Source organism: Silurus meridionalis, chromosome 24 (genome assembly GCF_014805685.1).
Source record: "Silurus meridionalis isolate SWU-2019-XX chromosome 24, ASM1480568v1, whole genome shotgun sequence".
NCBI lineage: Eukaryota > Metazoa > Chordata > Actinopteri > Siluriformes > Siluridae > Silurus > Silurus meridionalis.
Window position 1 is genome coordinate 5,415,992 of NC_060907.1, and position 26,389 is coordinate 5,442,380.

The 26,389-nt window shown below is 45.0% G+C and overlaps 1 protein-coding gene across 3 annotated transcripts in view; it reads left to right on the plus strand.

Moving 5' to 3' along the window:
• usp34 (ubiquitin specific peptidase 34) overlaps positions 1 to 25,815 on the plus strand; it is a 62,359-nt gene extending 36,544 nt beyond the window's left edge. For 2 of the 3 annotated variants that reach the window (XM_046837227.1, XM_046837228.1), the window contains 43 exons: positions 463 to 587; positions 1,172 to 1,324; positions 1,561 to 1,721; positions 1,807 to 2,111; positions 2,483 to 2,646; positions 2,748 to 2,813; positions 2,892 to 3,038; positions 3,134 to 3,190; positions 3,417 to 3,494; positions 3,579 to 3,673; positions 4,739 to 4,911; positions 5,503 to 5,653; positions 5,735 to 5,813; positions 6,374 to 6,427; positions 6,736 to 6,831; positions 6,943 to 7,007; positions 7,409 to 7,484; positions 7,639 to 7,686; positions 7,783 to 7,848; positions 9,411 to 9,491; positions 9,571 to 9,656; positions 10,014 to 10,182; positions 10,274 to 10,348; positions 11,169 to 11,320; positions 11,433 to 11,586; positions 13,929 to 13,973; positions 14,634 to 14,738; positions 15,599 to 15,746; positions 15,844 to 15,974; positions 16,064 to 16,237; positions 16,549 to 16,878; positions 17,612 to 17,769; positions 17,885 to 17,963; positions 18,089 to 18,215; positions 18,361 to 18,468; positions 21,200 to 21,304; positions 21,489 to 21,613; positions 21,695 to 21,818; positions 21,912 to 21,991; positions 22,142 to 22,282; positions 23,040 to 23,186; positions 24,018 to 24,164; positions 24,505 to 24,666. In XM_046837227.1, the coding sequence (XP_046693183.1) occupies positions 463 to 587; positions 1,172 to 1,324; positions 1,561 to 1,721; positions 1,807 to 2,111; positions 2,483 to 2,646; positions 2,748 to 2,813; positions 2,892 to 3,038; positions 3,134 to 3,190; positions 3,417 to 3,494; positions 3,579 to 3,673; positions 4,739 to 4,911; positions 5,503 to 5,653; positions 5,735 to 5,813; positions 6,374 to 6,427; positions 6,736 to 6,831; positions 6,943 to 7,007; positions 7,409 to 7,484; positions 7,639 to 7,686; positions 7,783 to 7,848; positions 9,411 to 9,491; positions 9,571 to 9,656; positions 10,014 to 10,182; positions 10,274 to 10,348; positions 11,169 to 11,320; positions 11,433 to 11,586; positions 13,929 to 13,973; positions 14,634 to 14,738; positions 15,599 to 15,746; positions 15,844 to 15,974; positions 16,064 to 16,237; positions 16,549 to 16,878; positions 17,612 to 17,769; positions 17,885 to 17,963; positions 18,089 to 18,215; positions 18,361 to 18,468; positions 21,200 to 21,304; positions 21,489 to 21,613; positions 21,695 to 21,818; positions 21,912 to 21,991; positions 22,142 to 22,282; positions 23,040 to 23,186; positions 24,018 to 24,164; positions 24,505 to 24,531 (5,177 nt within the window). In that variant the 3' untranslated portion in view covers positions 24,532 to 24,666. Of the gene's footprint in view, positions 1 to 462; positions 588 to 1,171; positions 1,325 to 1,560; positions 1,722 to 1,806; positions 2,112 to 2,482; positions 2,647 to 2,747; positions 2,814 to 2,891; positions 3,039 to 3,133; positions 3,191 to 3,416; positions 3,495 to 3,578; positions 3,674 to 4,738; positions 4,912 to 5,502; positions 5,654 to 5,734; positions 5,814 to 6,373; positions 6,428 to 6,735; positions 6,832 to 6,942; positions 7,008 to 7,408; positions 7,485 to 7,638; positions 7,687 to 7,782; positions 7,849 to 9,410; positions 9,492 to 9,570; positions 9,657 to 10,013; positions 10,183 to 10,273; positions 10,349 to 11,168; positions 11,321 to 11,432; positions 11,587 to 13,928; positions 13,974 to 14,633; positions 14,739 to 15,598; positions 15,747 to 15,843; positions 15,975 to 16,063; positions 16,238 to 16,548; positions 16,879 to 17,611; positions 17,770 to 17,884; positions 17,964 to 18,088; positions 18,216 to 18,360; positions 18,469 to 21,199; positions 21,305 to 21,488; positions 21,614 to 21,694; positions 21,819 to 21,911; positions 21,992 to 22,141; positions 22,283 to 23,039; positions 23,187 to 24,017; positions 24,165 to 24,236; positions 24,267 to 24,377; positions 24,393 to 24,504 lie in introns of all 3 variants that reach the window. The other variant, XM_046837229.1, reaches the window with a different exon arrangement.
• Positions 25,816 to 26,389: the final 574 nt, after the last annotated feature.

Here is a 26,389-nt window from a genome sequence, read left to right on the forward strand (position 1 = left end):
TGTTTTTTCTTCGATTCTGCATGTTTAGCGTCCTTCTTGCTCTTGTCTTTGCAACTTGGCATACGTGATTCTGAAAAGCTGCACGAGTTCGTTAGTAAAGATCGCGGCAGGTGAAAACACTGCTTGCGTCATATGTTCACAGTTCTAGTTTTTCCAGTTTCCCTGTTTGAATGCGGAATACAGACTACTGCCACCTGCTGGTATGGGAAAGTTATGATCTCTCATGCACAGGAGCGGTTTGCTATGTCGGATGCCCCTGAATAATCTTTGGCCTAATTTGCAGCATAATCGTCCGATGACAATTAATTAAAAAAAATGCCAAAAGGTTGCCATGTTAATCGCTCAACCTCCAATTACACACCGCTGGTCACCAGTGTGTCCGTTTACTTTTGAGCTGCTAATTGGGTGCTGGCTGACTGTGTGTGTGTGTGTGTGTGTGTGTGTGTGTGTGTGTCTCTTTAGTTACTCACTACTCGATGTGGTTGTTGGTGAGTTGGGCGCACTGCTGCTCCATGGTGAAGTCCAGCCTTGCTGACAGCGACCATCTGCACGACTGGCTCAAAAAACTCACACTACTCATCCCAGAGGTATATCACTCATAAAAGAGGGAGAGAGATAGACTGATGGAGTGAGGGGGAGAAAGACAAAAGGGGTTGGAATGAGAGGTAGAGACGGAGGGATAGAGTGAGGGGAGAAAGCAAGAGGGAAAGTGATGGAGAGAGGTGTTCAGAATGAAAGAGACAAAGTTGTCAGAGAGAGAGAGAGAGAGAGAGAGAGTGTAAGTGAGAGTGTAAGTGAGGTATAGCGTGAGAGGGAGCGAGACTCTTTGAAAGTGTAATGGAGAGATGGATAGAGTGAAATGAAGAGAGAGGGATCCATACCCCTCCTTGTCTCAATCTCAAAGAGAGAGCGAGACAGAGAAAAAAAGGGAGAGACACAGAAAGGGTGTGAGAGACATGGTGAGACAAAGAAAGAGGAAGTGATAGGAAAAAGGGAAATGTTGAGGGAACGAGAGAGACTGAGAAAGTGAGACTGGATAGACTGGATCTTTATTTGCATTTATGTTTATTCTAGTCATTAAACCATCTGCACATTACTGTCCTCTCTCTCTCTCTCTCTCTCTCTCTATCTCTCTCTCTCTCCTCCCCTCTCCCTCTCTTTCTCTCCTCAGACTGCAGTTCGCCATGAGGCGTGTAATGGACTGTATAAATTGTCTCTATCGGGGCTGGAGGGAGGAGAGTCCATCAACAGATCCTTTCTGCTGTTGGCTGCATCAACACTTCTCAAATTCCTCCCAGATGCACAGGCTCTCAAACCACTTAGAGTGAGAGACACACACACACACACACACACACACACACACAAATTAAAGATACACATTCAGCAGCTACCGATAAGATCAGTTATGATGCAGTACAAGTGCAATTCGTTGGAAAAACAATATGATGCTCTGCAATCCATAATGTTAGACAGTTTACTTAAGCTCCTTCTAACGCCTGGCTCTTTCACAAACACGCCTTTGTAGTGCAAAAAAACCCCCGCTCGTGTGTACCCTTTCAGGCGGAGGAGTACGAGGAGGAGGCCGTGTTGCGCTCGGGCTGCAAGGAATATTTCTGGCTGCTGTGCAAGCTGATCGATAACATCCACGTGAAAGATGCCAGTCAGACCACCCTGCTGGACCTGGACGCTCTGGCCCGACACCTCGCAGACTGCATACGCAGGTACACCTTGGGTCTCGCGTTCGCTTTCACGTTACACGCTTTATGAATCCCAGCCTCATCAGTGCTCCCCTCTGTACGTCTGCAGCCGGGAGCTTCTGGATCAGCAGGACGGGGTTGTGGAGGACGACGGATTGACGGGGCTGCTGCGCTTGGCCACCAGCGTGTTAAAGCACAAGCCCGCGTTCAAGTTTTCACGCGAGGGTCAGGAGTTCCTGAGGGACGTCCACGACGTGCTCTTCTTGCTGCCCAGCCTCACCGATCGCCTGCAGCCCAAATGCAAGAGCCACGCAGCTCGCGCAGCCGCCTATGACCTGCTCACTGAGATGCTCAAAGGCTCTGTGGACAACTACAGACTGCTGCACAACTGGGTCATGGCCCAGCACATGCAGGGTAACACACACACACACACACACACACACACACACACCTGAAAAAGGGCATCTACGTTATTACCTCTCCAACATCTCATAGGTCGTTACCTCAAGACCTTTCCAATCAATGGACCTCATTTCATTACCTGATGAAGGTCCTTCTTATTGTTACCCACTTGATGTCCATATCCTATTCCTATATCTCACGTTCCTTCACCTCACTACTTCAGGTTATTCACCTTCAACAAAAGAGCCTGCTCTCTTTAATGCAACTCTCACCAAGGTCTTTCTATCCCAACTTTCCTTCTAGTTCTTCCCTCAGATTAGTCGTGTCACTTTCTTTACTGTAATAACATCTACCAGACTTTGATGATTGGTTTCCTGTCACAGCTTCTCATGCTCCGTATAAATGGGACTACTGGCCTCATGACGATGTCCGAGCTGAATGTCGCTTCGTAGGTTTGACCAATCTGGGGGCCACGTGTTACCTGGCGTCAACCATTCAGCAGCTGTATATGATCCCGGAGGCCAGGCAGGCAGTCTTTACAGCAAAAGTGAGCGGCACACACACACACACACTGCACATTCTTACCTACTAATATCAAGGGATACAAGCAATTCAATTAAGCTTTTTTCTTTTTCTCCTAATATTCAGTATTCAGAGGAAATGAAACATAAGACCACACTACTAGAGCTCCAGAAGATGTTCACGTATCTCATGGTAAGGTCGTCAGAGATCCTCCTCCCCACCCATCTGTGTGTATCAGGATTTACAGAAATCTTTGTTTTCCCCCTGTAGGAGAGCGAGAGGAAGGCGTATAACCCACGGCCTTTCTGTAAAACCTACACCATGGACAAGCAGCCCCTGAACACGGGAGAGCAGAAGGACATGACCGAGTTCTTCACCGACCTCATCACCAAGATCGAGGAGATGTCTCTTGACCTGGTCAGTGTGTGTGAGAGCACATCTAATTTATTTATTTTTTTTAGAAATTATGTTTAGGATGTGATTAGTCAGTGCGATTTCTTTTTGTCTTGTAGAAAAATACAGTCAAGACACTGTTCGGTGGCGTCATCACCAACAACGTGGTCTCACTGGTAGGTAAACATCTCGACGTGTCTCCATGGCTGGAATTTCACTTTATTTATTTGAACATAAATAAATTAAAATAAATAAATAATGGTATTTGAAGAAAAAGAGAGGACATACCAATGTTATGGTTAGGGGTCCACAAACCATTGGCTGGGCAGTAAGTGTGTGTGTGTGTGTGTGTGTGTGTGTGTGTGTGTGTGTGTGTGTGTGTGTGTGTGTGTGTGTGTGTAGGACTGTGATCATGTGAGTCAGACGGCGGAGGAGTTTTACACGGTCAGGTGTCAGGTGGCCGACATGAAGAACATCTACGTAAGCATTTACATACACACACTTTTCTTCAATTAGCTTTTCCCTTCCTTCATCATTTCATTGTGTGTGTGTGTGTGTGTGTAGGAATCTCTAGATGAGGTGACCATTAAGGACACGCTGGAAGGAGACAACATGTACACATGCTCTCAGTGCGGGAAGAAAGTGCGCGCAGAGAAACGGTACATTCCCCTCTCTTAGGGTGGATGTGTATATATGGTGGTGGGGGTTAGGGTGGTAAGTGGGGTGGTTGGGGTGGATGAGTGGTTATGGTGGTGGGTGGATGGGTGGTTATGGGAGTAGGTGGGGTTTAGGGTGGATGGGTGGTTATGGTGGTAGGTGAGGTTAGGGTGGATGGGTGGTTATGGGAGTAGATGGGGTTTAGGGTGGATGGGTGGTTATGGTGGTAGGTGGGGTTAGGGTGGATGGGTGGTTATGGTGGTAGGTGGGGTTAGGGTGGATGGGTGATTATGAGAGTAGGTGAGGTTAGGGTGGATGGGTGGTTATGGGAGTAGGTGGGGTTTAGGGTGGATGGGTGGTTATGGTGGTAGGTGAGGTTAGGGTGGATGGGTGGTTATGGGAGTAGATGGGGTTTAGGGTGGATGGGTGGTTATGGTGGTAGGTGGGGTTAGGGTGGATGGGTGGTTATGGTGGTAGGTGGGGTTAGGGTGGATGGGTGGTTATGGGAGTAGGTGAGGTTAGGGTGGATGGGTGGTTATGGTGGTAGGTGGGGTTTAGGGTGGATGGGTGGTTATGGTGGTAGGTGGGGTTTAGGGTGGATGGGTGGTTATGGTGGTAGGTGGGAGTTAGGGTGGATGGGTGGTTATGGTGGTAGGTGGGAGTTAGGGTGGATGGGTGGTTATGGTGGTAGGTGGGGTTAGGGTGGATGGGTGTTTATGGTGGTAGGTGGGGTTAGGGTGGATGGGTGGTTATGGTGGTAGGTGGGGTTAGGGTGGATGGGTGTTTAGGGTGGTAGGTGGGGTTTGGGTTAGATGGGTGGTTATGGTGGTAGGTAAGGGGTTAGTTTGAATGGGTGGTAGGGTGGTAAGTGGGGTGGTTGGGGTGGATGGGTGGTAGGGTGGTAAGTTGGGTGGTTAGGGTGGATGGGTGGTTATGGTGGTAGGTGGGGTTTAGGGTGGATGGGTGTTTATGGTGGTAGGTGGGGTTTAGGGTGGATGGGTGTTTATGGTGGTAGGTGGGGGTTGTTGGGGTGGATTTCTGGACTAACTTTTGATTTTTACACACAGAGCATGCTTTAAGAAGCTTCCTCGGATCTTGAGCTTCAACACCATGCGCTACACCTTTAACATGGTGACTATGATGAAGGAGAAGGTGAACACACACTTCTCGTTCCCGCTCCGCCTTGACATGACGCCCTACACCGAGGACTTCCTGATGGCCAAGGGAGACCGAAAGGAGGGTACGAGGTCTCACTCAGTCACTCATCCACTCACCACACTTCCAGTCCTTTCATTCACATTTAATACCCTTGTACAGAAGACTGTGTGTGTGTGTGTGTGTGTGTGTGTGTGTGTGTGTGTGTGTGTGTGTGTGTGTGTGTGTGTGTGTGTGTGTGAGAAATCATCACCATCTCTGTGATGTGGTTTACTGTCTCCTCCCTGGAGTTAATTATGTCCTATAACACTGTGTACTGACTGTAGGACAATTCAGGGTGTTTTTATCCATTTATAGTTATATTTAATACTGGGAAGGTCCATGAGTCTCTCTCTCTCTCTCTCTCTCTCTCTCTCTCTCTCTCTCTCTCTCTCTCTCTCTCTCTCTCTCTCTCTCTCTCTCTCTCTCTCTCTCTCTCTCTGTCTGTCTGTCCCACTGGCTTTCTCTGTGTCTGTTTTATAATCTCAGCTCTCTCTCTCTCTCTCTCTCTCTCTCTCTCTCTCTCTCTCTCTCTCTCTCAGTATGTTTGTAATAGACACAGAACCACTGCCAGAGCTGATCTCCGTGTTCACTCGCGATACGAACAGTTCTCGTTTGTGTGTTTTCCTCCCGTCAGGTTTCCGTGACGACGGCGAAGGGAAGGAGGTGGAGAGTTACGAGTACGACCTCATCGGCGTGACGGTGCACACGGGTACGGCGGACGGCGGCCATTACTACAGTTTCATCCGGGACATCGTCAACCCCCACGCCTACCGCAACAACAAGTGGTGAGGAGGAGCGGCACAGGCACCGAACAGCTAGCGCGATTGTGTTAGCGCATCGATGCTCATTATCTTCTTTAATCTCAGGTACCTGTTTAACGATGCCGAGGTGAAGCCCTTCGATTCGGCCCAGCTGGCGTCCGAGTGTTTCGGAGGAGAGATGACGGTAAGTTATATAGAAATATGATATGATATATATATACACTGAGAATTAAAAACAATTTGTTTCCATACTGTTGCCCTATTCGATTTTCTAAAATATAAAATAAAGATTTTCTTTAATGTTTTATTTGAATAAAACAAAGGCTACGTCTATACAAATCCGGATACATGTAAAAATGGCGTTTTTGTCTAAAAACAACCCGCGTCCACGTTTTAGTTTTCGATCTTTGTCCGCTGAAACGTCTGAAAAAATACGCTCACGTCTTTGTACCGCGCTTAAGCAAAACATACCACGCTTCCACCCGCATCATTTCCTCCTGCAATTTATTTACCTTCCGACTCTTTGAAACGTCGCGGCAATGACAAAAAACGTTTTCGAAAGCGTTTTTGTTTAACTCGGTGCGGACGAATGGCAGAAACAGAGAGAAATATGCGATTTTAAGCGAAAGCGTATTAGTTGAGTTCATTGAGACTGGAACAGTATGAAGATTGTGTAGGAACCCTGTATATTATATTGATGCTCGGTGTTGATCCTCTCGAGTAATTTATGTGTCGTCTTTGCAGACGAAGACGTACGACTCGGTTACAGACAAGTTCATGGACTTTTCTTTTGAGAAGGTGAGGGAGTGTCTCTCTCTAACTATATAGCTTATTATCTGTCTGTCTGTCTGTCTGTTTTTCTGTCTGTCCAGCTCACTGTGTCTTTCTGTGTGTCTCTGCCTGTCAATCGTCTGCCAGTCTGCCTGTCTGTCTGTATCTCTTTGCCTCTGTTTTTATGTCCGTCTGTCTGTCTCTCTTTCTCTCTATCTCTCTTTCTCTCTATCTCTTTGCCTCTGTTTGTATATCTGTCTGTCTATATTTGTACGTCTGTCTGTCTGTCTGGCTATTTATGGTCATTATCTGATATCATGCCCTTCTCCTGTCAGACACACAGTGCATACATGTTGTTCTATAAACGAGTGGAGCCAGAGGAGGAGAACGGGAAGGACTTCAGCTTCGATGTGTCTCCTGACCTGCTGGAGGTAAACACACATCCACTCTCTTTCTCTCCATCACTTCCTCTACTAATTACAACACCTTTACAAGATGTTTCATACTTGCACCTTTTCTGTGTGTGTGTGTGTGTCGCACAGTGGATATGGCATGACAACATGCAGTTTCTCCAGGACAAGAACATTTTTGAGCACACCTACTTTGGGTGAGTTCTGCTTTACTGAGAGCATTAAAGTATAAAAGTCAAAACCATTATGGGATGTTTATTATCTCTGTGTCACTCTCTAGCAATCTCTCTATCAGCATCTATAATCTGTGTCTCTTTATCCATTTTCTAATCTATATATCTCTCTATCCCTCTCAATCTATATCTCTCTCTATATTTATCTTTCTGTATCTCTGTATCTCTCTTTCTCTCTTTTTATCCTCTTGTCTCTCTATTTGTCTGTGTATATCTCATTACCTATATCTCTCTCTTGATCTGTATTTGTCTGTCTGTCTGTCTGTCTGTCCTATATGTCTGTCATTTCATCACTGCAGTAAGTCAGTAAATCAGAAATGAGTATTTCCTGACTGGTCTTTATGTCTGTGTGTGTTTGTGTGCAGGTTCATGTGGCAGTTGTGCAGCAGCATCCCGAGCACTTTACCCGACCCCAAAGCTGTCTCACTCATGACTGCCAAGGTAATAACATCTACACACACACACACACACACACACACACACACACACACACACTCACACTCCTAAACACTATGCTGAATCAGCAGCATTAAAATGCTAAACCTCACAATCTCTTGCCTCTTAAAAGCCCCTCATGTTGCTCTCTCCATCACAGCTCAGCACGTCCTTTGTCCTGGAGACGTTCATTCACTCAAAAGAAAAGGTGAGCACTTCATCCTGTCTTTCATTCCCAGCTGCCTTCACAGTCCCAAGTTGGATTTATTTAATGTTGTGTATTTTCTTTTCGTTTGGTCTCCAGCCCACGATGCTGCAGTGGATCGAGCTCCTCACCAAACAGTTCAACAACAGCCAGGCGGCTTGCGAGGTACGGATAAAGGAGATGAAGATACCACCATGATATAGTCTATGATTGATTTGTTAGTTTGGTATGAAAATGGCATGTGACCAGCGTGGTATAATATATAATCATCAATAATAACACGTGACAAATATTTTTGTGTTTGGGGAATTTTCTTTTTTTTCAGAAACATATGAACCCAGTAATGTTTCCATAGCTTTCACTATAGTTTTCAGAACATCATGATGATTTTTTTTTTTTTTTTTTTTTTTTTTTAATACATCTTGTTCAGGAAATGTAGTGGTGCATGTTTGCATTACAGGAACCCTTTTAGGAACTTTGACACTATTTTATCCCATTTTAACAGGCGTAGTGTTCCATAGATGTGACCCTTTTTACCGAAAAGTCTATATACTATATATATATATATATATACACACACACACACAGTGGAACCCACTTATCTCGACCTCGGTTACCTCGACAACCCTATTAAGTCGACGTTTTTGAAGTGGAACCGCCAAATTCCCGCTTTGTCTTTGCATTTTCTTATCGGCCGCAGAAGAACTTGCGAAAGTGGCGGAAAAATCAAGCCTTACAGATGCTACAGGTGTTGTATTGTATACTGGTGAATCTCTGCTGTTAGTTAGTGCACATATGCCTTTTCTTGTTCAATTTTATGCGATGAACGGAAGGCGAAAGCCGCGCTTGGTAGGAACGTGGGATGAGCAGCAAAAGCATAGAATGAACACCGGCAGGATCCGGGGGGGGAATCCGCGATGCGCTTTGAGAAGAAAAGCGCAGCCGTTGAGAGAGTGCCGGTGGGAAGACACGTACCGGGATACGCATGCGCGATAACAACGACCGCCGTGAACCAACATATACAAACAATAACGGACAGTGAGAGTGTGGAAGTTTAAATAGGAGCTGGTGATGATGATAAACGAGCACCATATGTGCGCGATTGAAGCCGGGAGCTTCAGAGAAAGCGGCCGAGAAAGCACCTGACACGCTAAAGGGGGCCGAAAGGGGCGTGGCAGGTGGATTCCTGACAGATAAACATGTACTGTATGTATTTTTATAGCATGCCTTCATCAAACAAATTGTGGCAACGCTGTTGTGTAAAAACCCTTTCAAAAACACGTGCATGCACATTCTCATTTATTAACACACATCATGTACATAAAGAAATTTCAAGCACGTTAATATATTGCCGCCATTTTGATATTTATTTATCTCGATCATCGGTTATCTCGACGATTTTTGGGAACCCCCCCCAGGACATCGACATAACCGGGTTCCACTGTACTTCCAAATGATCATCAGTCACGTTGGATCGGTATTTGGACCTATTAATCTTTATTAGTGTAAAAGGCTGATTCGTATAAAGAAGTGGAGTCACTTATGGAGTTTTGTAGAGGTTTTTATCCTGGTGACCCGTGTGTTTCGAAGAGAAAGGATCTCATATTTGCAATTTGCGGGCACACAATTCTACACAATACTGCCTTTCTGATCTGCCGGTCGTTTGGAATCGAAATATTGGGCGCCCCGAATCTGGTAGTTTTAACGGTGTGTTCTTTTGGGCGCAGTGGTTTTTGGATCGAATGGCCGATGACAACTGGTGGCCCATGCAGATTTTAATCAAGTGCCCCAACCAGATCGTCCGGCAGGTGAGTTTATTTACCCAGCAGCAACCATGTTCCATTCCACAAACCCACACACCTAACCCCTATGGGCTTTTGATTCCAGATGTTCCAGAGGTTGTGCATTCATGTGATTCAGAGACTGAGACCGGTACACGCCCATTTGTACCTACAGCCAGGGATGGAGGACGGGTAAGTGTGTGGGTGTGAGGAATTTCGTTCACTTGCATACAAATCTCATGGTGGGAGGGGCTTGGATCCTAGCCAATGGTGCGTATGTGTGATCCTGTGTATGTGGAAGAGGGTAGATAGCACAAAAAGATTCGGTTGACTGGAATCATGTGATCAGCCTTTCCTGGCCGTTGTTTGGTGAGAGCAGGTTTGGAGGTAAAACTTTACAGTTAAACAAATAATGGGGAGAGACAATTTTTGTAATATTATAGGACATTAAAACCCCATATTCACACTGGAGGCGCCATTAGCTCTATCATTTTAAGCCTTGGTAGATTGATGTCCAGTTTGTAAGGTTCTAAGCGGATGTTCCTGCAGGTCTGACGATATGGACGCCCCGGTGGAGGACATCGGCAGCCGCTCGTGTGTGACGCGCTTCGTCAAAACCCTGCTGTCCATCATGGAGCACGGCGTGAAGCCTCACAGCAAACACCTGACCGAGTACTTTGCCTTCCTTTACGAGTTCGCCAAGATGGGAGAGGAGGAGGTGATGCCATCTAGCTTTCATCTCTCAATCCAGATTTTTTCATTCAGCGGTGTGCTCGCTATTTACATGCTTGTCAATTGTTTGTTTACAGAGCCAGTTCCTGCTGTCCCTGCAGGCTATCTCCATCATGGTGCACTTCTACATGGGTACTAAAGGTCCTGAGAATGTGAGTGCTAATGCTCAAGGTTTCTGAGGTTTTTGAAATGAAACCCACTGAAGGTCTTACGATTCTAAAATTAAATAGATTGAAATTCCTGGAGTGTATTAGTGCTTCTTACTCCAGAGGTTCTTTCAGGAACCCAGGAACATGGAGAAACTATAGATACTTTTCTACCACATGAACCCTCCAAACATTTATTGTAAAAACTCCAGATGCATTTCCACCTCAAGAACCCTCCCGAAATTCATAGTGACTGTGGAAACCTTGGATACATTTCAAATTTTACAACCTTCTCAGGGACCTGTGATTTTTTTGGGGGGGGGGTTTTAGGAACTCTGGAACTTTAAGCCATGTTTGCACTTCAGCAGCTCTTTCCGGATCTCAGAATTGTTTTTCTGAATTCCAGGAACTTTGCAGGAGAGCATACGGTCTTTGCAGGAACTTTTATATTGGAAAGTTGTATAACATTACATAGAAGCTTTTCAGGGACCTAGGATCTTTCCTTGGACTTTTGGGGAATTTTTTTTGTTTTTATCAATTTTTTTTCTTTTCTACCTGAGAAGTTTTTCAGTAAATGCAGGAACTCTGGGTGTGTTTTCACCTCAGGAACTTTATGCACCTTGATGGAAAAATTTGTGTTGAGAAGGAACCTTTTGCACTTTGTGTCTACAGGAACTCATTCAGGAGTTTTGTAGTTTTTCCTGCTTTCTCAAAAAGGCCCTTCAAATGGAAAAATAAATAAATATTTGTATTTTAAAGGAAGTGTGTGGTGATGTGCGATGTATAAATTACACATAAATTTGTGTTTGTGTCTGTTCCTTACTAGCCTCAGGTGGAGGTGCTGTCTGAGGAAGAAGGAGAGGAAGAGGACGAAGAGGAGGACATCTTGTCTCTAGCGGAGGAGAAGTACCGACCGGCTGCTCTGGAAAAGATGATCGCCCTCATTGCTCTGCTAGTTGAGCAGTCTCGCTCTGAAAGGTCTTTACATCTCTCTCTCTCTCACACACACACACACACACACACACACACACACACACACACGGCTTTACACTCCACGACAGTTCTTTGATCCTTGTCCTCGTCTCTGCAGACACTTGACTCTGTCTCAGAGCGACATGGCGGCTCTGACTGGAGGAAAAGGCTTCCCCTTCCTCTTCCAGCACATCAGAGACAGCATCAACATCCGGCAGACTTGCAACCTCATCTTCAGCCTGTGTAGATACAACAACAGGCTCGCCGAGCATGTAGGTTCACCACACACACACACACACACTAGAGTGGTAGAGGTAAGATTTACCGATTCGCATCGATGCAAAGTTTTTAACATTTTTGCGTCGTTAAATTTTTTTTTTTATATATAATTATTAGTGTCTGTTTATCTATCTACAGTTGTGTTCAAAATTATTCAACCCCCAATGCTTTAAATGGTTTTAGGGAATTTAGTGTACATTTGTAATTGTATTCAGAATGAAATCCTACAAGGACTTCTTAAAGAACCATATGCAACTAAAATGACATCAATTAGTTTTGTAATACAGTAGTAAATGTTTCTTTTGTGAATTCTTCATTGACATAATTATTCAACCCCTTAAAGACTACCACTCTGAAGAACAGAGGTTCAATGAAGTGTTTTCAATCAGGTATTGAAAACACCTGTGGATATCAGGGAGCAGCAATAAAGCCTAATAAGCACCAATTAGGCAGCTTTAAAATGACTGTGATACTCAGCTCCTTCTAGACATTTACTGGTGTGGTTACAAACATGGTGAGGTCAAGAGAATGGTCCAGGAAGACAAGAGAACAGGTGATTACTCTTCACAGGAAGGGCAATGGCTATAAGAAGATTGCAAAGATGTTAAACATACCAAGAGACACCATAGGAAGCATCATTCGCAAATTCAAGGCAAAGGGCACTGTTGAAACGCTACCTGGTCGTGGCAGAAAGAAGATGCTGACTTCGACTGCTGTGCGCTACCTGAAGCGTAGAGTGGAGAAAAGTCCCGTGTGACTGCTGAGGAACTGAGAAAAGATTTGTCAGATGTGGGTACTGAAGTTTCTGCTCAGACAATACGGCGCACCCTGCGTAATGAAGGCCTCCATGCCAGAACTCCCAGGCGCACCCCCTTGCTGTCCCCAAAGAATAAGAAGAGTCGACTGCAGTATGCCAAAAGTCATGTGGACAAACCACAGAAGTTTTGGGATAGTGTTCTGTGGACTGATGAAACAAAATTAGAACTGTTTGGGGCCATGGATCAACGCTATGTTTGGAGGAGGAAGAACAAGGCCTATGAAGAAAAGAACACCTTGCCTACTGTGAAGCATGGCGGGGGGTCAATCATGCTTTGGGGCTGTTTTGCTTCTGCAGGTACTGGGAAGCTTCAGCGTGTGCAAGGTACCATGAATTCTCTTCAGTACCAGGAGATATTGGATGACAATGTGATGCAGTCCGTCACAAACCTGAGGCTTGGAAGACGTTGGACCTTTCAACAGGACAATGATCCCAAGCATTCCAAGTCCTCCAAGTCCACTAGAGCATGGTTGCAGATTAAAGGCTGGAACATTTTGAAGTGGCCATCGCAGTCACCAGACTTAAATCCGATTGAGAACCTCTGGTGGGACTTAAAGAAAGCAGTTGCAGTGCGCAAGCCTAAGAATGTGACTGAACTGGAGGCTTTTGCCCATGATGAATGGGCGAAGATACCCGTAGATCGCTGCAAGACACTTGTGTCAAGCTATGCTTCACGTTTAAAAGCTGTTATTACTGTAAAAGGATGTTGTACTAAGTACTAAGATTGAATGTCACTTGGGGGTTGAATAAAACTGATAATGATGTGAGCTCAGAAAAGACATTTGTGGTTATTTCATTATAATGTTATGTTATATTTGTCTGACCTACACGTGCCTCTTTGATTTAATTGTAAGCAGGATGACTGAATGATCATAATCAATGTCAAACCGACCAAAACAATCAATTTCAGTGGGGGTTGAATAATTTTGAACACAACTGTATCTCTATCTCTCTGTCTCTCTTTATATATATATATATATATATATATATATATATATATATATATATATATATATATATATATATATATATATATGCTGCTACGTGAACATGAAGCATCACAACACTATGGAGACCAAGGTGTGTCCTGAGAGTCACATAGAATACAGATTAACATGGCAGAGGTAGAGCTGTAACTTCCTTCACACAGAACAGGAAAAGATTTATTCATTAATTTTTTTCTTAGTTTTATTTTATCTCTTTCCTTTTTCGCATTTCAAAGGCCCGTGTGTGAAAGGGGCCATGCGTTAGAAGTCAGACAGCGCTGAAGTAAACAGATGATTTGTCGTCTATCTGTAACATATTGAATTGCAGAGCGTCATATTTTTTCTATTCGCATTGTGAATCGTATCGCATGCGTAGCTGCGTCATGCGTATTATTAATGAGTCGTATGGTAGAATATGCACCAAATCATACAGGCCTCAGTTATGGAGATGACAAAAAAAACGAATTCTATTTATTCTAAATTATGCCCAAGATCTCATCTCCATATTGTTCTACCTTCTCTTTCCCTCCAGATCGTCTCCATGCTTTTCACCTCCATAGCCAAGCTCACACCCGAGGTAGGTTTCTGTCTCTCCTTCTGTCCATTTATCTCTCTGCCTCTGGATGTTCTGCAGCTTATTAATAACATCGTTTATAAAAATCAGTCATGATTTGGGAGGTTGAAGGTTTCAAACACCCTTCGAAGAAACTTCATCCTTCTGGTAGCACTTGGTCCTGCTGGAGTCGGTGTGATGTTTTATGTACAGAAAAGGCCATTAGATGACCATAAGATTGTGTTCGTTTTTGAGAATCCCGTTCCACATCCAGTCTCCATTTTCTCTTATAATAAGCTTCACTCTTCTGGGAAGACGTTCCTCTAGATTTCTGTGTGAGATTTCATTCAGCTCTACGGGTGTTAGTAAAGTCAGGTACTGATGTAGGTGAGGTGAGGAGGTCTGGGGTGCAGTCAGCGGGAAGTAGTTCAACCCAAAGGTGTTCAATAGGGTTGGGGCTCTATAGCAGGAGATCTTCCACTCACTTCCAAACTATGTATTTTCATGGGTGTCGTCTTGGAAACATAATAAAGTGTTTTTTTACTCTACGAGAACACATTATTTTTATTTCATACATCATTCTCATTCCTCTGTGTGTGTGTGTGTGTGTGTGTGTGTGTGTGTGTGTGTGTGTGTGTGTGTGTGTGTGTGTGTGTGTGTGTGTGTGTGTGTGTGTGTGTGTTGGCGGCGAACCCTTTCTTCAAGCTCCTGACAATGCTGATGGAGTTTGCAGCAGGTCCACCCGGCATGCCCTCGTTCGCCTCCTACATCCTGCAGAGGATCTGGGAGGTAAGCTCCACGTTCATCAGGCGGTTCTTCTCACCACATTGACCAGAGGTTTCTCCTGCACTGGTCACGTCTCCTGCAGTAAAGAAGACTCTCCTGGCCAAACGGAGCCTCACCTCATTTATGTGATTGTAGACAGGATGGTGTTAGAGGCCGCGTGACTGATTATTTACTTCTTAGCCGCTGTCTTTAGCCAGCTTCGGCTCAGCACCTGTGGTGTCTGTCTCTCGCTCTGTGACTTGGTCTCTCGCTCTGACTGTCTGTCTATGACTCTCGCTTTCTGTCTCTCTCTCACTCTGTCTGACTGTCTCTGTTTGTCTCTCGCGCTCTCGGTCGGTGTCTCTCGCTCTGTCTTTCTTTGTCTTTTCTCTGTCTGTCTCTTGCTCTGTCTCTTGCTTTGTCTTCCTATCTGTCTCTCACTCTGTCACTCTGATCTGTTTCTCGCTCTGTGTCTTTGTCCATCATGTCTGTCTGTCTCTCCCTATAAGGGAGTGGTAGCTCAATGGTTAAGGTTGGGGGTTCAAGCCTGTATCACCAAGCTGCCACTCTTGGGTCCTTGAGCAAGGCCCTTAACCCTCCGTGCTCCAGGGGCGCTGTATCATGGCTGACCCTGCGCTCTGACCCCAACTTCTGAGCAAGCTGGGATTTGCGAAGAACAAATGTAACAAATAAATGCTATTCTATTCTATTTTATTCTATTCTATGTCGGTTTATCTGTCTTTCACTCTGTCTCTCTGTCTATCTGTCTCTCTTATTTTGTCGGTCTGTCTGTCTCTCGCTCTTTCTGACTGTTTTTCGCTCGTTTTGTCTGTCTCGCACTATGCCTCTCTCTCTGACTCTTTTTCTCTCTCTCTGTGCTGCAGGTGATAGAGTATAACCCGTCTCAGTGTTTGGACTGGCTTGCTGTACAGACACCTCGTAATAAACTGGCTCACAGCTGGGTTCTGCAGAACATGGAGAACTGGGTGGAGCGCTTCCTGCTGGCACACAACTACCCTCGCGTCCGCACCTGTAAGCACACACACCCCAACTGCCCACATTATTTATTACCCACATTTCTCCTGGTGTAAATCATCCTTTGTGTGTGTGTGTGTGCGCGCGTTTTCAGCGGCGGCATACCTGCTCGTCTCACTCATCCCAAGCAACTCTTTCCGTCAGATGTTCCGCTCCACGCGTTCCCTCCATATCCCCACGCGGGATCTGCCCCTAAGCCCAGACACCACCATTGTCCTGCACCAGGTGAGCTTCCACTTACACACACACACACACACACACACACACACACACACACAATCACCTCCTCACACACACTCTCTCCTCTCCCGCAGGTCTATAACCTCCTCCTGGGCCTGCTGGGCCGGGCCAAGCTCTACGTAGACGTTGCGGTTCACGGCACAACCAAACTGGTGCAGTACTTCAGCTTCATGACCTACTGCCTCATCTCCAAGACGGAGAAGCTCATGTTCTCCAGCTTCTTCATGGACCTGTGGAACCTCTTCCAGGTGAGGAGAAAATTTACTGAGAACTGAGGTGCAATGGGATCTGAAATGAACACAAAGCTTTCTCCTCATTTGATGTTCAAGTATTTGTGGATTATTCACAAATATGCAATTCAGAAACGGTCACATGACCTTCCACATGTGGGCCAACGGAGCTCGCTCACCGCTAGTAAACTTACTCTTGATTTTCTCAACGATTTATATCACAGCATATTGGGAACCTACTGAAATATATTGTCATCATAGCAACGGTTTCCCCCCAAATAATAATAAAAAATGATAACGGTGACCCTCTTCATCTGCCCCGTTCTCAGCCCAAACTGTCCGAGCCGGCGATCGCCACCAACCACAACAAGCAGGCCCTGCTGTCATTCTGGTACAACGTGTGCGTGGACTGCAGCGAGAACGTGCGCCTGATCGTGCAGAACCCCGTAGTGACCAAGAACATCGCCTTCAACTACATCCTGGCCGATCATGACGACCAGGAGGTGGTGCTGTTTAACCGTGCCATGCTACCCGCTTACTACGGCATCCTGCGTCTGTGCTGTGAGCAGTCGGCTTCCTTCACGCGCCTGCTCGCCTCGCACCAGAACATCCAGTGGGCCTTCAAGAACCTCACGCCCCACGCCAGCCAGTATCCTGGGGTGGGTGCACACTCAAAACACCCTCGCATAAACACTCATTTACATGGAAATTATACAAAAAAGCAGTCGAGGGTTATGGGCCTTGCTCAATTAGCTGTGGTGGTGCTGGGATGACCTTCCAAGTCAACATCTGATTCACTGAGCTACCACTTTCCTCACTGTTGGCGCTTAACGGTCTATTTGTCGAGTTTAAATCGTAGCTAAATGTTTATTCTCTTACTGTACAGAATTGACGGATCTGTGGCTCTGAAATCTGATCTTAGATCTTAGATTACATGGAGATTATGTATATGTCAAAATGTTATGCCTGATCTGTGTGTGTGTGTGTGTGTGTGTGTGTGTGTGTGTGTGTGTGTGTGTGTGTGTTTGTGTGTGAATTATATATGATTTTTCTCTATGTAAGTTTAATGTAGTTTCAAATCCATGTAATTTGCTCACAACTCTAAGTGAAGTATGTCTGTGTGACTTCCAGTATCTGAGTCCATTCAGAGTCTAATCACTCCATTTAATGTAAATGTAAAAAAGAATCCGCATCCTGAGTTCGTCCTCTCGCTGAGTGATAATGTGTCCAATCCTATACATCAGACTTCAAAACAAACGTGTGTCTGTGTTTTTTTTATTTTTAATTTTTTTATATGAAAGCTGTGTGAAATTACACACAGCCACACAGGTATTTACCCAAATAAATAGACACCTTATTGCAATATAAATGTGTGTGTGGGGGTGTGTGTAGGCGGTGGAGGAGCTCTTCAACCTCATGCAGCTGTTCGTGGCTCAGAGGCCAGACATGAGGGAGGAGGATGTTGAAGATATAAAACAGTTTAAAAAGACCACAATCAGCTGCTACCTACGCTGCCTGGACGGCCGCTCCTGCTGGACCACTCTCATTAGGTGTGTGCACACACACACACACACGATATAAATACAAGGTTGTGTTCATCATTGATGTGTCTGTTATTACTGTGTAGTACAATTTTATTAAGCACTTATCGTGTGTGTGTTTCAGTGCCTTCCGTGTGTTACTCGAGAATGACGAGGACCGACTGTTGGTGGTGTTTAACCGAGGACTCATTTTAATGACTGAGGTATGACACACACAAAATGAATGAATAATCTTTTTTTATATATATATTTATCAAAATCTATAACCTCTTGTCTCTGTCTCTCTCTCTCTCTCTCTCTCTCTCTCTCTCTCTCTCTCTCTCTCTAGTCCTTTAACACCCTGCACATGATGTACCACGAGGCCACGGCGTGTCATGTGACCGGTGACCTGGTGGAGCTGCTGTCTATTTTCCTGTCGGTGTTAAAGGCGACTCGACCCTACCTGCAGCGCAAAGGTGCTCCATTACCCATCATGCACCCTGCACTCTACTCACACATCCTTACCCATAATGCACCACACCATGGGCAAACTAACTACACCATTTATTTCAAAAGGTGCCAATCAAGAGTAATTTACTGTGTGTGTGTGTGTGTGTGTAGATGTGAAGCAGGCTCTGATTCAGTGGCAGGAGAGGATCGATTTTGCACATAAACTGCTGACGCTGCTGAACTCCTACAGTCCTCCAGAGTTACGCAACGCCTGTCTAGGTAAAAAACTCTTATTGTGTGTATATATTTTATTTTCAAATTGCTAGACATTATGTGAAGAGGTACAGGTGTGTATAAGTAGGTACATGTGTGTATAAGTGTAGGTGTAAGTGTAAATGTGTGTATAAGTAGGATCAGTTGTATATAAGTATGTACAGGTGTCCTGGTCAGGTGTTCCCCGGTCAGGGAACCAACCCCAGACACTCTCAGTGCCGGTCCCGAGCCGAATAAATTGGGAATAAAATGTGTTGCATTAGGAAGGGCATCCAGCGTAAATACATGTGCCAAATCAAACATGCGGAGGATCCGCTGTGGCGACCCCTAATGGGAGAAGCCGAAAGAAAGAAAGAAAGAAGTGTATGTGTGTACATGTGTGTGTATAAGTAGGTACATGTGTGTGTATAGGTAGGTACAGATGTGTATAAGTAGGTACAGGTGTGTGTGTATAAGTAGGATCAGGTGTGTATAAGTAGGTACAGGTGTGTATGTGTGTGTATATGTAGGTACAGGTGTGTGTATAAGTAGGATCAGGTGTAAGTGTACAGGTGTGTATAAGTAGGTACAGGTGTGTATGTGTGTGTATATGTAGGTACAGGTGTGTGTATAAGTAGGATCAGGTGTGTATAAGTAGGTACAGGTGTGTATGTGTGTATATGTAGGTACAGGTGTTTGTATAAGTAGGATCAGGTGTGTAAGTGTACAGGTGTATAAGTAGGTACAGGTGTGTGTATAAGTAGGATCAGGTGTGTAAGTGTACAGGTGTGTATAAGTAGGTACAGGTGTGTATGTGTGTGTATAAGTAGGTACAGGTGTGTAAATGTTCAGGTGTGTATAAGTAGGTACAGGTGTGTGTGTGTGTGTGTATAAGTAGGATCAGGTGTGTATAAGTAGGTACAGGTGTGTATGTGTGTGTATAAGTAGGTACAGGTGTATGTGTGTGTATATGTAGGTACAGGTGTGTGTATAAGTAGGATCAGGTGTGTAAGTGTACAGGTGTGTATAAGTAGGTACAGGTGTGTATGTGTGTGTATATAGGTACAGGTGTGTGTATAAGTAGGATCAGGTGTGTATAAGTAGGTACAGGTGTGTGTGTGTGTATATGTAGGTACAGGTGTGTGTATAAGTAGGTACAGGTGTGTAAATGTTCAGGTGTGTATAAGTAGGTACAGGTGTGTATAAGTAGGTACAGGTGTGTGTGTGTGTATAAGTGTACAGGTGTGTACAGGTGTGTATGTGTGTGTATATGTAGGTACAGGTGTGTATATAAGTAGGATCAGGTGTGTATAAGTACAGGTGTGTATGTGTGTATATGTAGGTACAGGTGTGTATAAGTAGGATCAGGTGTGTAAGTGTACAGGTGTGTATAAATAGGTACAGGTGTGTGTATGTGTGTGTGTATAAGTAGGTACAGGTGTGTAAGTGTACATGTGTGTATAAGTAGGATCAGGTGTGTATAAGTAGGTACAGGTGTGTGTGTATAAGTGGGATCAGGTGTGTGTATAAGTGTACAGGTGTGTATAAGTAGGTACAGGTGTGTATGTTTGTGTATAAGTAGGTACAGGTGTGTAAATGTACATGTGTGTATAAGTAGGTACAGGTGTGTGTATAAGTAGGTACAGGTGTGTATAAGTAGGTACAGGTGTGTAAGTGTACATGTGTGTGTAAGTAGGATCAGGTGTGTAAGTGTACATGTGTGTGTATAAGTAGGATCAGGTGTGTATAAGTAGGTACAGGTGTGTGTGTATAAGTGGGATCAGGTGTGTAAGTGTACATGTGTATAAGTAGGTACAGGTGTGTATGTTTGTGTATAAGTAGGTACAGGTGTGTAAATGTACATGTGTGTATAAGTAGGTACAGGTGTGTGTATAAGTAGGTACAGGTGTGTAAGTGTACATGTGTGTATAAGTAGGATCAGGTGTGTATAAGCAGGTACAGGTATGTATAATTAGGTACAGGTGTGTATAAGTATGTACAGGCATGTAAGTGTACCTGTGTGTGTGTATAAGTAGGTACAGGTGTGTGTGTGTGTGTGTGTATAAGTAGGTACAGGTGTGTGTGTGTGTGTGTGTGTGTGTGTGTGTGTATAAGTAGGTACAGGTGTGTATAAGTAGGTACAGGTGTGTATGTTTGTATAAGTAGGTACAGGTGTGTATAAGTAGGGTCAGGTGTGTAAGTGTGCATGTGTGTGTATAAGTAGGTTCAAGTGTGTATAAGTAGGATCAGGTGTGTGTATAAGTAGGTACAGGTGTGTATAAGTAGGATCAGGTGTGTAACTGTACAGGCGTGTATAAGTAGGTACAGGTGTGTATGTTTGTATAAGTAGGTACAGGTGTGTAGAAGTAGGATCAGGTGTGTAAGTGTGCATGTGTGTGTATAAGTAGGTACAGGTGTGTAAGTGTGCATGTGTGTGTATAAGTAGGTTCAGGTGTGTGTATAAGTAGGTACAGGTGTGTAAGTGTACATGTGTGTATAAGTAGGTACAGGTGTGTGTAAGTAGGATCAGGTGTGTGTATAAGTAGGTACAGGTGTGTATAAGTAGGTACAGGTGTGTATAAGTAGGATCAGGTGTGTAAGTGTACATGTGTGTGTATAAGTAGGTACAGGTGTGTATAAGTAGGATCAGGTGTACATGTGTGTGTATAAGTAGGTACAGGTGTGTAAAAGTAAATAAGGAAAGGGGCGAGTCACTGAGTTCAGAGTTACATAATTCTCATTTGTTTCTCTTCTGCAGATGTTCTGAAGGAGCTGGTGCTGCTGAGTCCACACGACTTCCTGCACACACTCGTCCCCTTCCTACAGCACAACCACTGCACCTACCACCACAGCAACATACCCAGTACGACACACACACACACACACACACACACACACACACAAAAATAATCCAGGAAGTTCTTGTATTAAATACAGTTTATTAAAAAAAGTGGCTTTTAGTGTAATGTGTATATATGTGTGTGTGTGTGTGTGTGTGTGTGTGTGTGTGTGTGTGTGTGTGTGTGTGTGTGTGTGTGTGTGTATAGTGTCGTTTGGCCCCTATCTACCCTGCAGAGAGAACATCAAGCTGATGGGAGGGAAGAACAATATTCGCCCTCCCAGGCCTGAACTCAACATGTGCCTCCTTCCCTCCATGGTGGAAACCAGCAAGGTGTGTGTGTGTGTGCGTACGTGTGAGTGAGGTTAATAAATCGGTATGAACCAGTAAGAACATTGTTCTTGGTCCCTGCAGGGGAAGGACGAGGTGTATGACAGGATGTTGATGGACTACTTCTTGTCCTATCACCAGTTCATCCACCTTCTGTGTCGAGTCGCCATCAACTGCGAGAAGTTCACAGAGACACTCGTCAAACTCAGTACGCGAGAGTGTGTGTGTGTCTGCACACGTGCGTGCGTGTATATATGTGTCTGCTCATAGGTGTATGTTTTAATCGTGTACTTGTGTGTAGGTGTGATGATGGCGTACGAAGGATTGCCACTGCACCTTGCTTTGTTTCCCAAACTGTGGACTGAACTTAGTCAATCCCAGGTAATACACACACACACACACACACACACACACATACTGTATGTCTCTATGCTTAGGAAATGTAAAAATTGGAGCTCAAACAATACTTTGGTGTCTCTTTTTCTTTTACACACACACACACACACACACACAAACACTTGCATGGCACAGTCCACGTTAGCCAAGACGTGTGTGAAGCTGCTGTGCGAGGACCCCGCATTCGGAGAATACATCAAGTGCATCCTGATGGACGAGAGGACCTTCCTGAACAATAACACCGCTTACTCCTTCCTCACCTGCTTTTTACACAAGGTAACACACACACACACACACACACACACATATGTACTGTACATCTGTACATCATTCTCTTCTCACATTACATCAAAACAAAGTGCTAGAATGAAGTAAGAATGATACACGGTATGGTAAAAAGTATTTGGACACCCTCCTTTCCATATCTTCACATGGGTTGAAAGATGTTGATGATCTCCTGCTATAGAGCTCAAAACCTATTGAACACCTTTGGGATGAATGTGACCTCAGGCCTCTTCACCTCACCTACATCAGTACCTGACTCTACTAACACCCATGTGGCTAAATGTATCTCACACAGAAATGTAGTGGAACATCTTCCCAGAAAAGTGGAGTTCATTATAAGAGTAAATGAGATCCAAATGTGGAATGTGATGCTAGAAAGAAAGCACAGACCAATCCTATGGTCGGGGGTCCACAAACCTTTGTCCATATTGTGTATGTGATTATATAAATTGTATGAGAAATGTTCTCCAGTGCAGTCTATAGCCATGCAAACTTCTTTTGAATCTTCTGAGTTGTAATTAGAGGTCGAACGATTATTCATCGACAGATCGATACAGATAGTTTTTCCGGGTTGCATTCGTTGCTGTAGCGACTGAGAAGGCTCGCTGTCATTACGAGAGCGGCCTCTAGAGGCGAATCACTGAGCCCACGTGCTGTTTAAAGAAAATGTTGGATTGTCGATAAATTGAAAGATGATACAGAGAAGGATTGACCCTCATATGAATAATAAACCTGTGTGTGTTTGAAGGTTCAGCCACAGGTGTTGTCTGGACCAAGTTGTGCTAATCTGATCAGTGTGCTGGTCACCAACCTGCTGAATGAGTACCACTCCCTGCAGCCTGAACTGACCAATCAAAGCGCAGAGCTTAGCAAGACCAGCAGCCTCCTCAACGCAGTCAGTACACACACTTCCCTTGTCTGCCTCACACCCACCTCACACGCTTCACACACACTTTCACTGTCTGCCTCACACCCACCTCACACGCTTCACGCACACTTTCACTGTCTGCCTCGCACCCACCTCACACGCTTCACGCACACTTCCACTGTCTGCCTCACACCCACCTCACACGTTTCACGCACACTTTCAGTCTGCCTCACACCCACCTCACACGCTCACGCACACTTCCACTGTCTGCCTTACACCCACCTCACACGCTTCACGCACACTTCCACTGTCTGCCTTACACCCACCTCACACGCTTCACGCACACTTCCACTGTCTGCCTTACACCCACCTCACACGCCACGCACACTTCCACTGTCTGCCTTACACCCACCTCACACGCTTCACGCACACTTCCACTGTCTGCCTCACACCCACCTCACACGCCACGCACACTTTACACACACGCCCACTGTCTGCCTCACACCCACCTCACACGCCTTCACGCACACTTCCACTGTCTGCCTCACACACACTTCCACTGTCTGCCTCACACACGTCACACACACTTTACATACATTTCCACTGTCTGCCTCACACCCACCTCCCACACTTCACATGCTCCTCACACACACGTCCACTGTCTGCCTCACACCCACCTCACACGCTTCACACACACTTCACATGCTCCTGACACACACTTCCACTGTCTGCCTCATGCTTTACACACAGCTAAATGGGCTCAGTATCTGGTAGCTTCACTATCTCTCTCTCTCTCTCTCTCTCTCTCTCTCTCTCTCTCTCTCTCTCTCTCTATTTCATATGTGTGTGTGTGTGTAGGATCTTCGAGCTCTGGTGCTGATGTTATCAGTACACACCCCTCAGCAGCTGGACCCTGCACTCGGCCCCGCCCTGCAGGAACTGCTCACTAAATGCACTGCCTGCTTACAGCATCGCCCACACACACACTGGAGACTAAAGCCAAAGGTACACACACACACACACACACACACACACACACACACACACACACACACACACTGGAGACTGAAGCCAAAGGTACACACACACTGGAGACTGAAGCCAAAGGTACACACACACGCTGGGGACCAAAACCAAAGGTGTACACACACACACACGCTAGGGACTAAAGCTAAATGTACACATACACACACAAACAAGCACACGTACACATGCTAGAGATCAAAGCCAAAGGTATATAAACACACACACGTACACGTACACACGCACACACTTTGATGAAATTGAAGTACGAGTAACTTTCTGCCTGACCTTCTCTTCCACTCTCTCTCTCTCTCTCTCTCAGTGGAAGAGGAAGGGGCGACTCCAGTAAAGCGGCGGCGTGTCAGCGGCGATGTTGATCGTCCAGCAGAGAGCAGCAGCAGTGCCGGGGTGAGCGGAATTTGTCCCGCCTCCACCTCGTCCGCATTGGTCCCCTGCTCGGACCAGAAGGCGGAGCCTGCCGAGGCGTTAACGCCCAACAGCACTTCGGACACAGAAACCCGAGACTCATCACTCATCGACCCGGGAACCGAGCACGACCCTCCATCTCCAGACAGCACCTCCACGAAAGAGGAGAAAATGGAGGCGTCCACGTCGTCGTCCTCCTCCTCCTCCTCTTCATCATCGTCGCTGCCCGAAGTGTTTGGGAGGACGGAGCCGAGGCCGGGGCCGTCAACGGGGGTTGACGAAGACGACGGAGAGGAAGAGCGCAAAGATGCAAAGGAGCGCGAGAGAGAGAGCGCCTCTAATAAGACTTTCTCCTCTTCCTCCTCCTCCTCTGCAGATGACTCCGCTGTGCTCCTGCTCTCCAACCTCCAGGATGCTGACGAGGGGCGGGGCTGCACTCTTCAGGAGGCGGAGTCAGGGATGGTCAGCCACTCCCCCTCACAGGGAGTGGCAAGTTCCGGACCGGACATCCTGGACGTTCTTCAGCGCACTGTTGAAGCCGCCATCGCCGTCATTACCAAACTCTCCAGCGGGGCGAAAGCAGGTTCACGCCCCTCTGCCTCGTGATGTCACTTTTTTTTTTCTTCATTCTGACACGCTGACAACAGTGTTAATAGTCGCTTCTGAATGAGTTGAATTGCAGCGAATAGCAGCTACAAGGGCAATTTTTCTTTCTTTCCCCTTTTTTTTTTTTTTTTTTTGTGGTTATTTTATTGATTTTTTTTTTTGCGGTTGCTGTAACGAGACAGGGGAAAGGTTTACAGAGTTTTAGTCCCTTCTGTTTCTAATTTAATTTGCGTTTTTAAATCATCGTGTTATTATTATTGTCTAACGTGCCAGTTTTGTACTTATCGAAGCAAGTCGTGCGATCAGCGCCACCTTGTTGGTGTTTTTTTTTTTGTTTTTTTTTGTTTTTTTTCGTTCCTGTGGTTGATATCGAATCTACGTTTACCTGTACATTGAAAGAACGAATCAATGGGGGGAGAAAAAAAAAATTTAAGAACCACAATTTGATTCTGTAAAGAATCCTCTAGTTGTTTCCTGGGCCTTGTAAATGAGAAGATTGAAAAAGTTAAATATATATGTAAGATATATGTATACAGTATATATAAAAGTGTAAAGCTCATATATACTGTGTATGTGTGTGTGTATGTGTGTGTGTGTGTGTGTGTGTATATATATATATATATATATATATATATATATATATATATATATATATATATATATATATATATATATATATATATATACACACACACACACACACACATATACACTTATGAATCTACTGTGTATATACATATGCTGTATATGTATATAGACTTTATGGTGCTTTATCACACACACAGAGGATGTGTTGCTTGAATAAAGCACACCTGATGGAACTGTTGGAGCTATATTTTATTTACCGAGATACATTCCACAATCTATCTGTCATTCTTGCATTTTTTTCTTCTTCCTCCTCTTCTGGTTTTCTTGTTCCTGTTTTATTATTTTTGCCTTCTTGATTTATTTTAATATAGGATAACTTAATAAAATTTTAATATGATTTAATTATGAACCGAGTCACCGCGACCGACTGAGATTTCTTTGATTCGCATCTTGTTGCACAATTTTCCGACGGTCCACTGACCTGATTGTGTGTGTGTGTGTGTGTGTGTGTGTGTGTGTGTGTGTGTGTGTGTGTGTGTGTGTGTGTGTGTGTGTGTGTGTGTGTGTGTGTGTGTGTGTACAGTGCG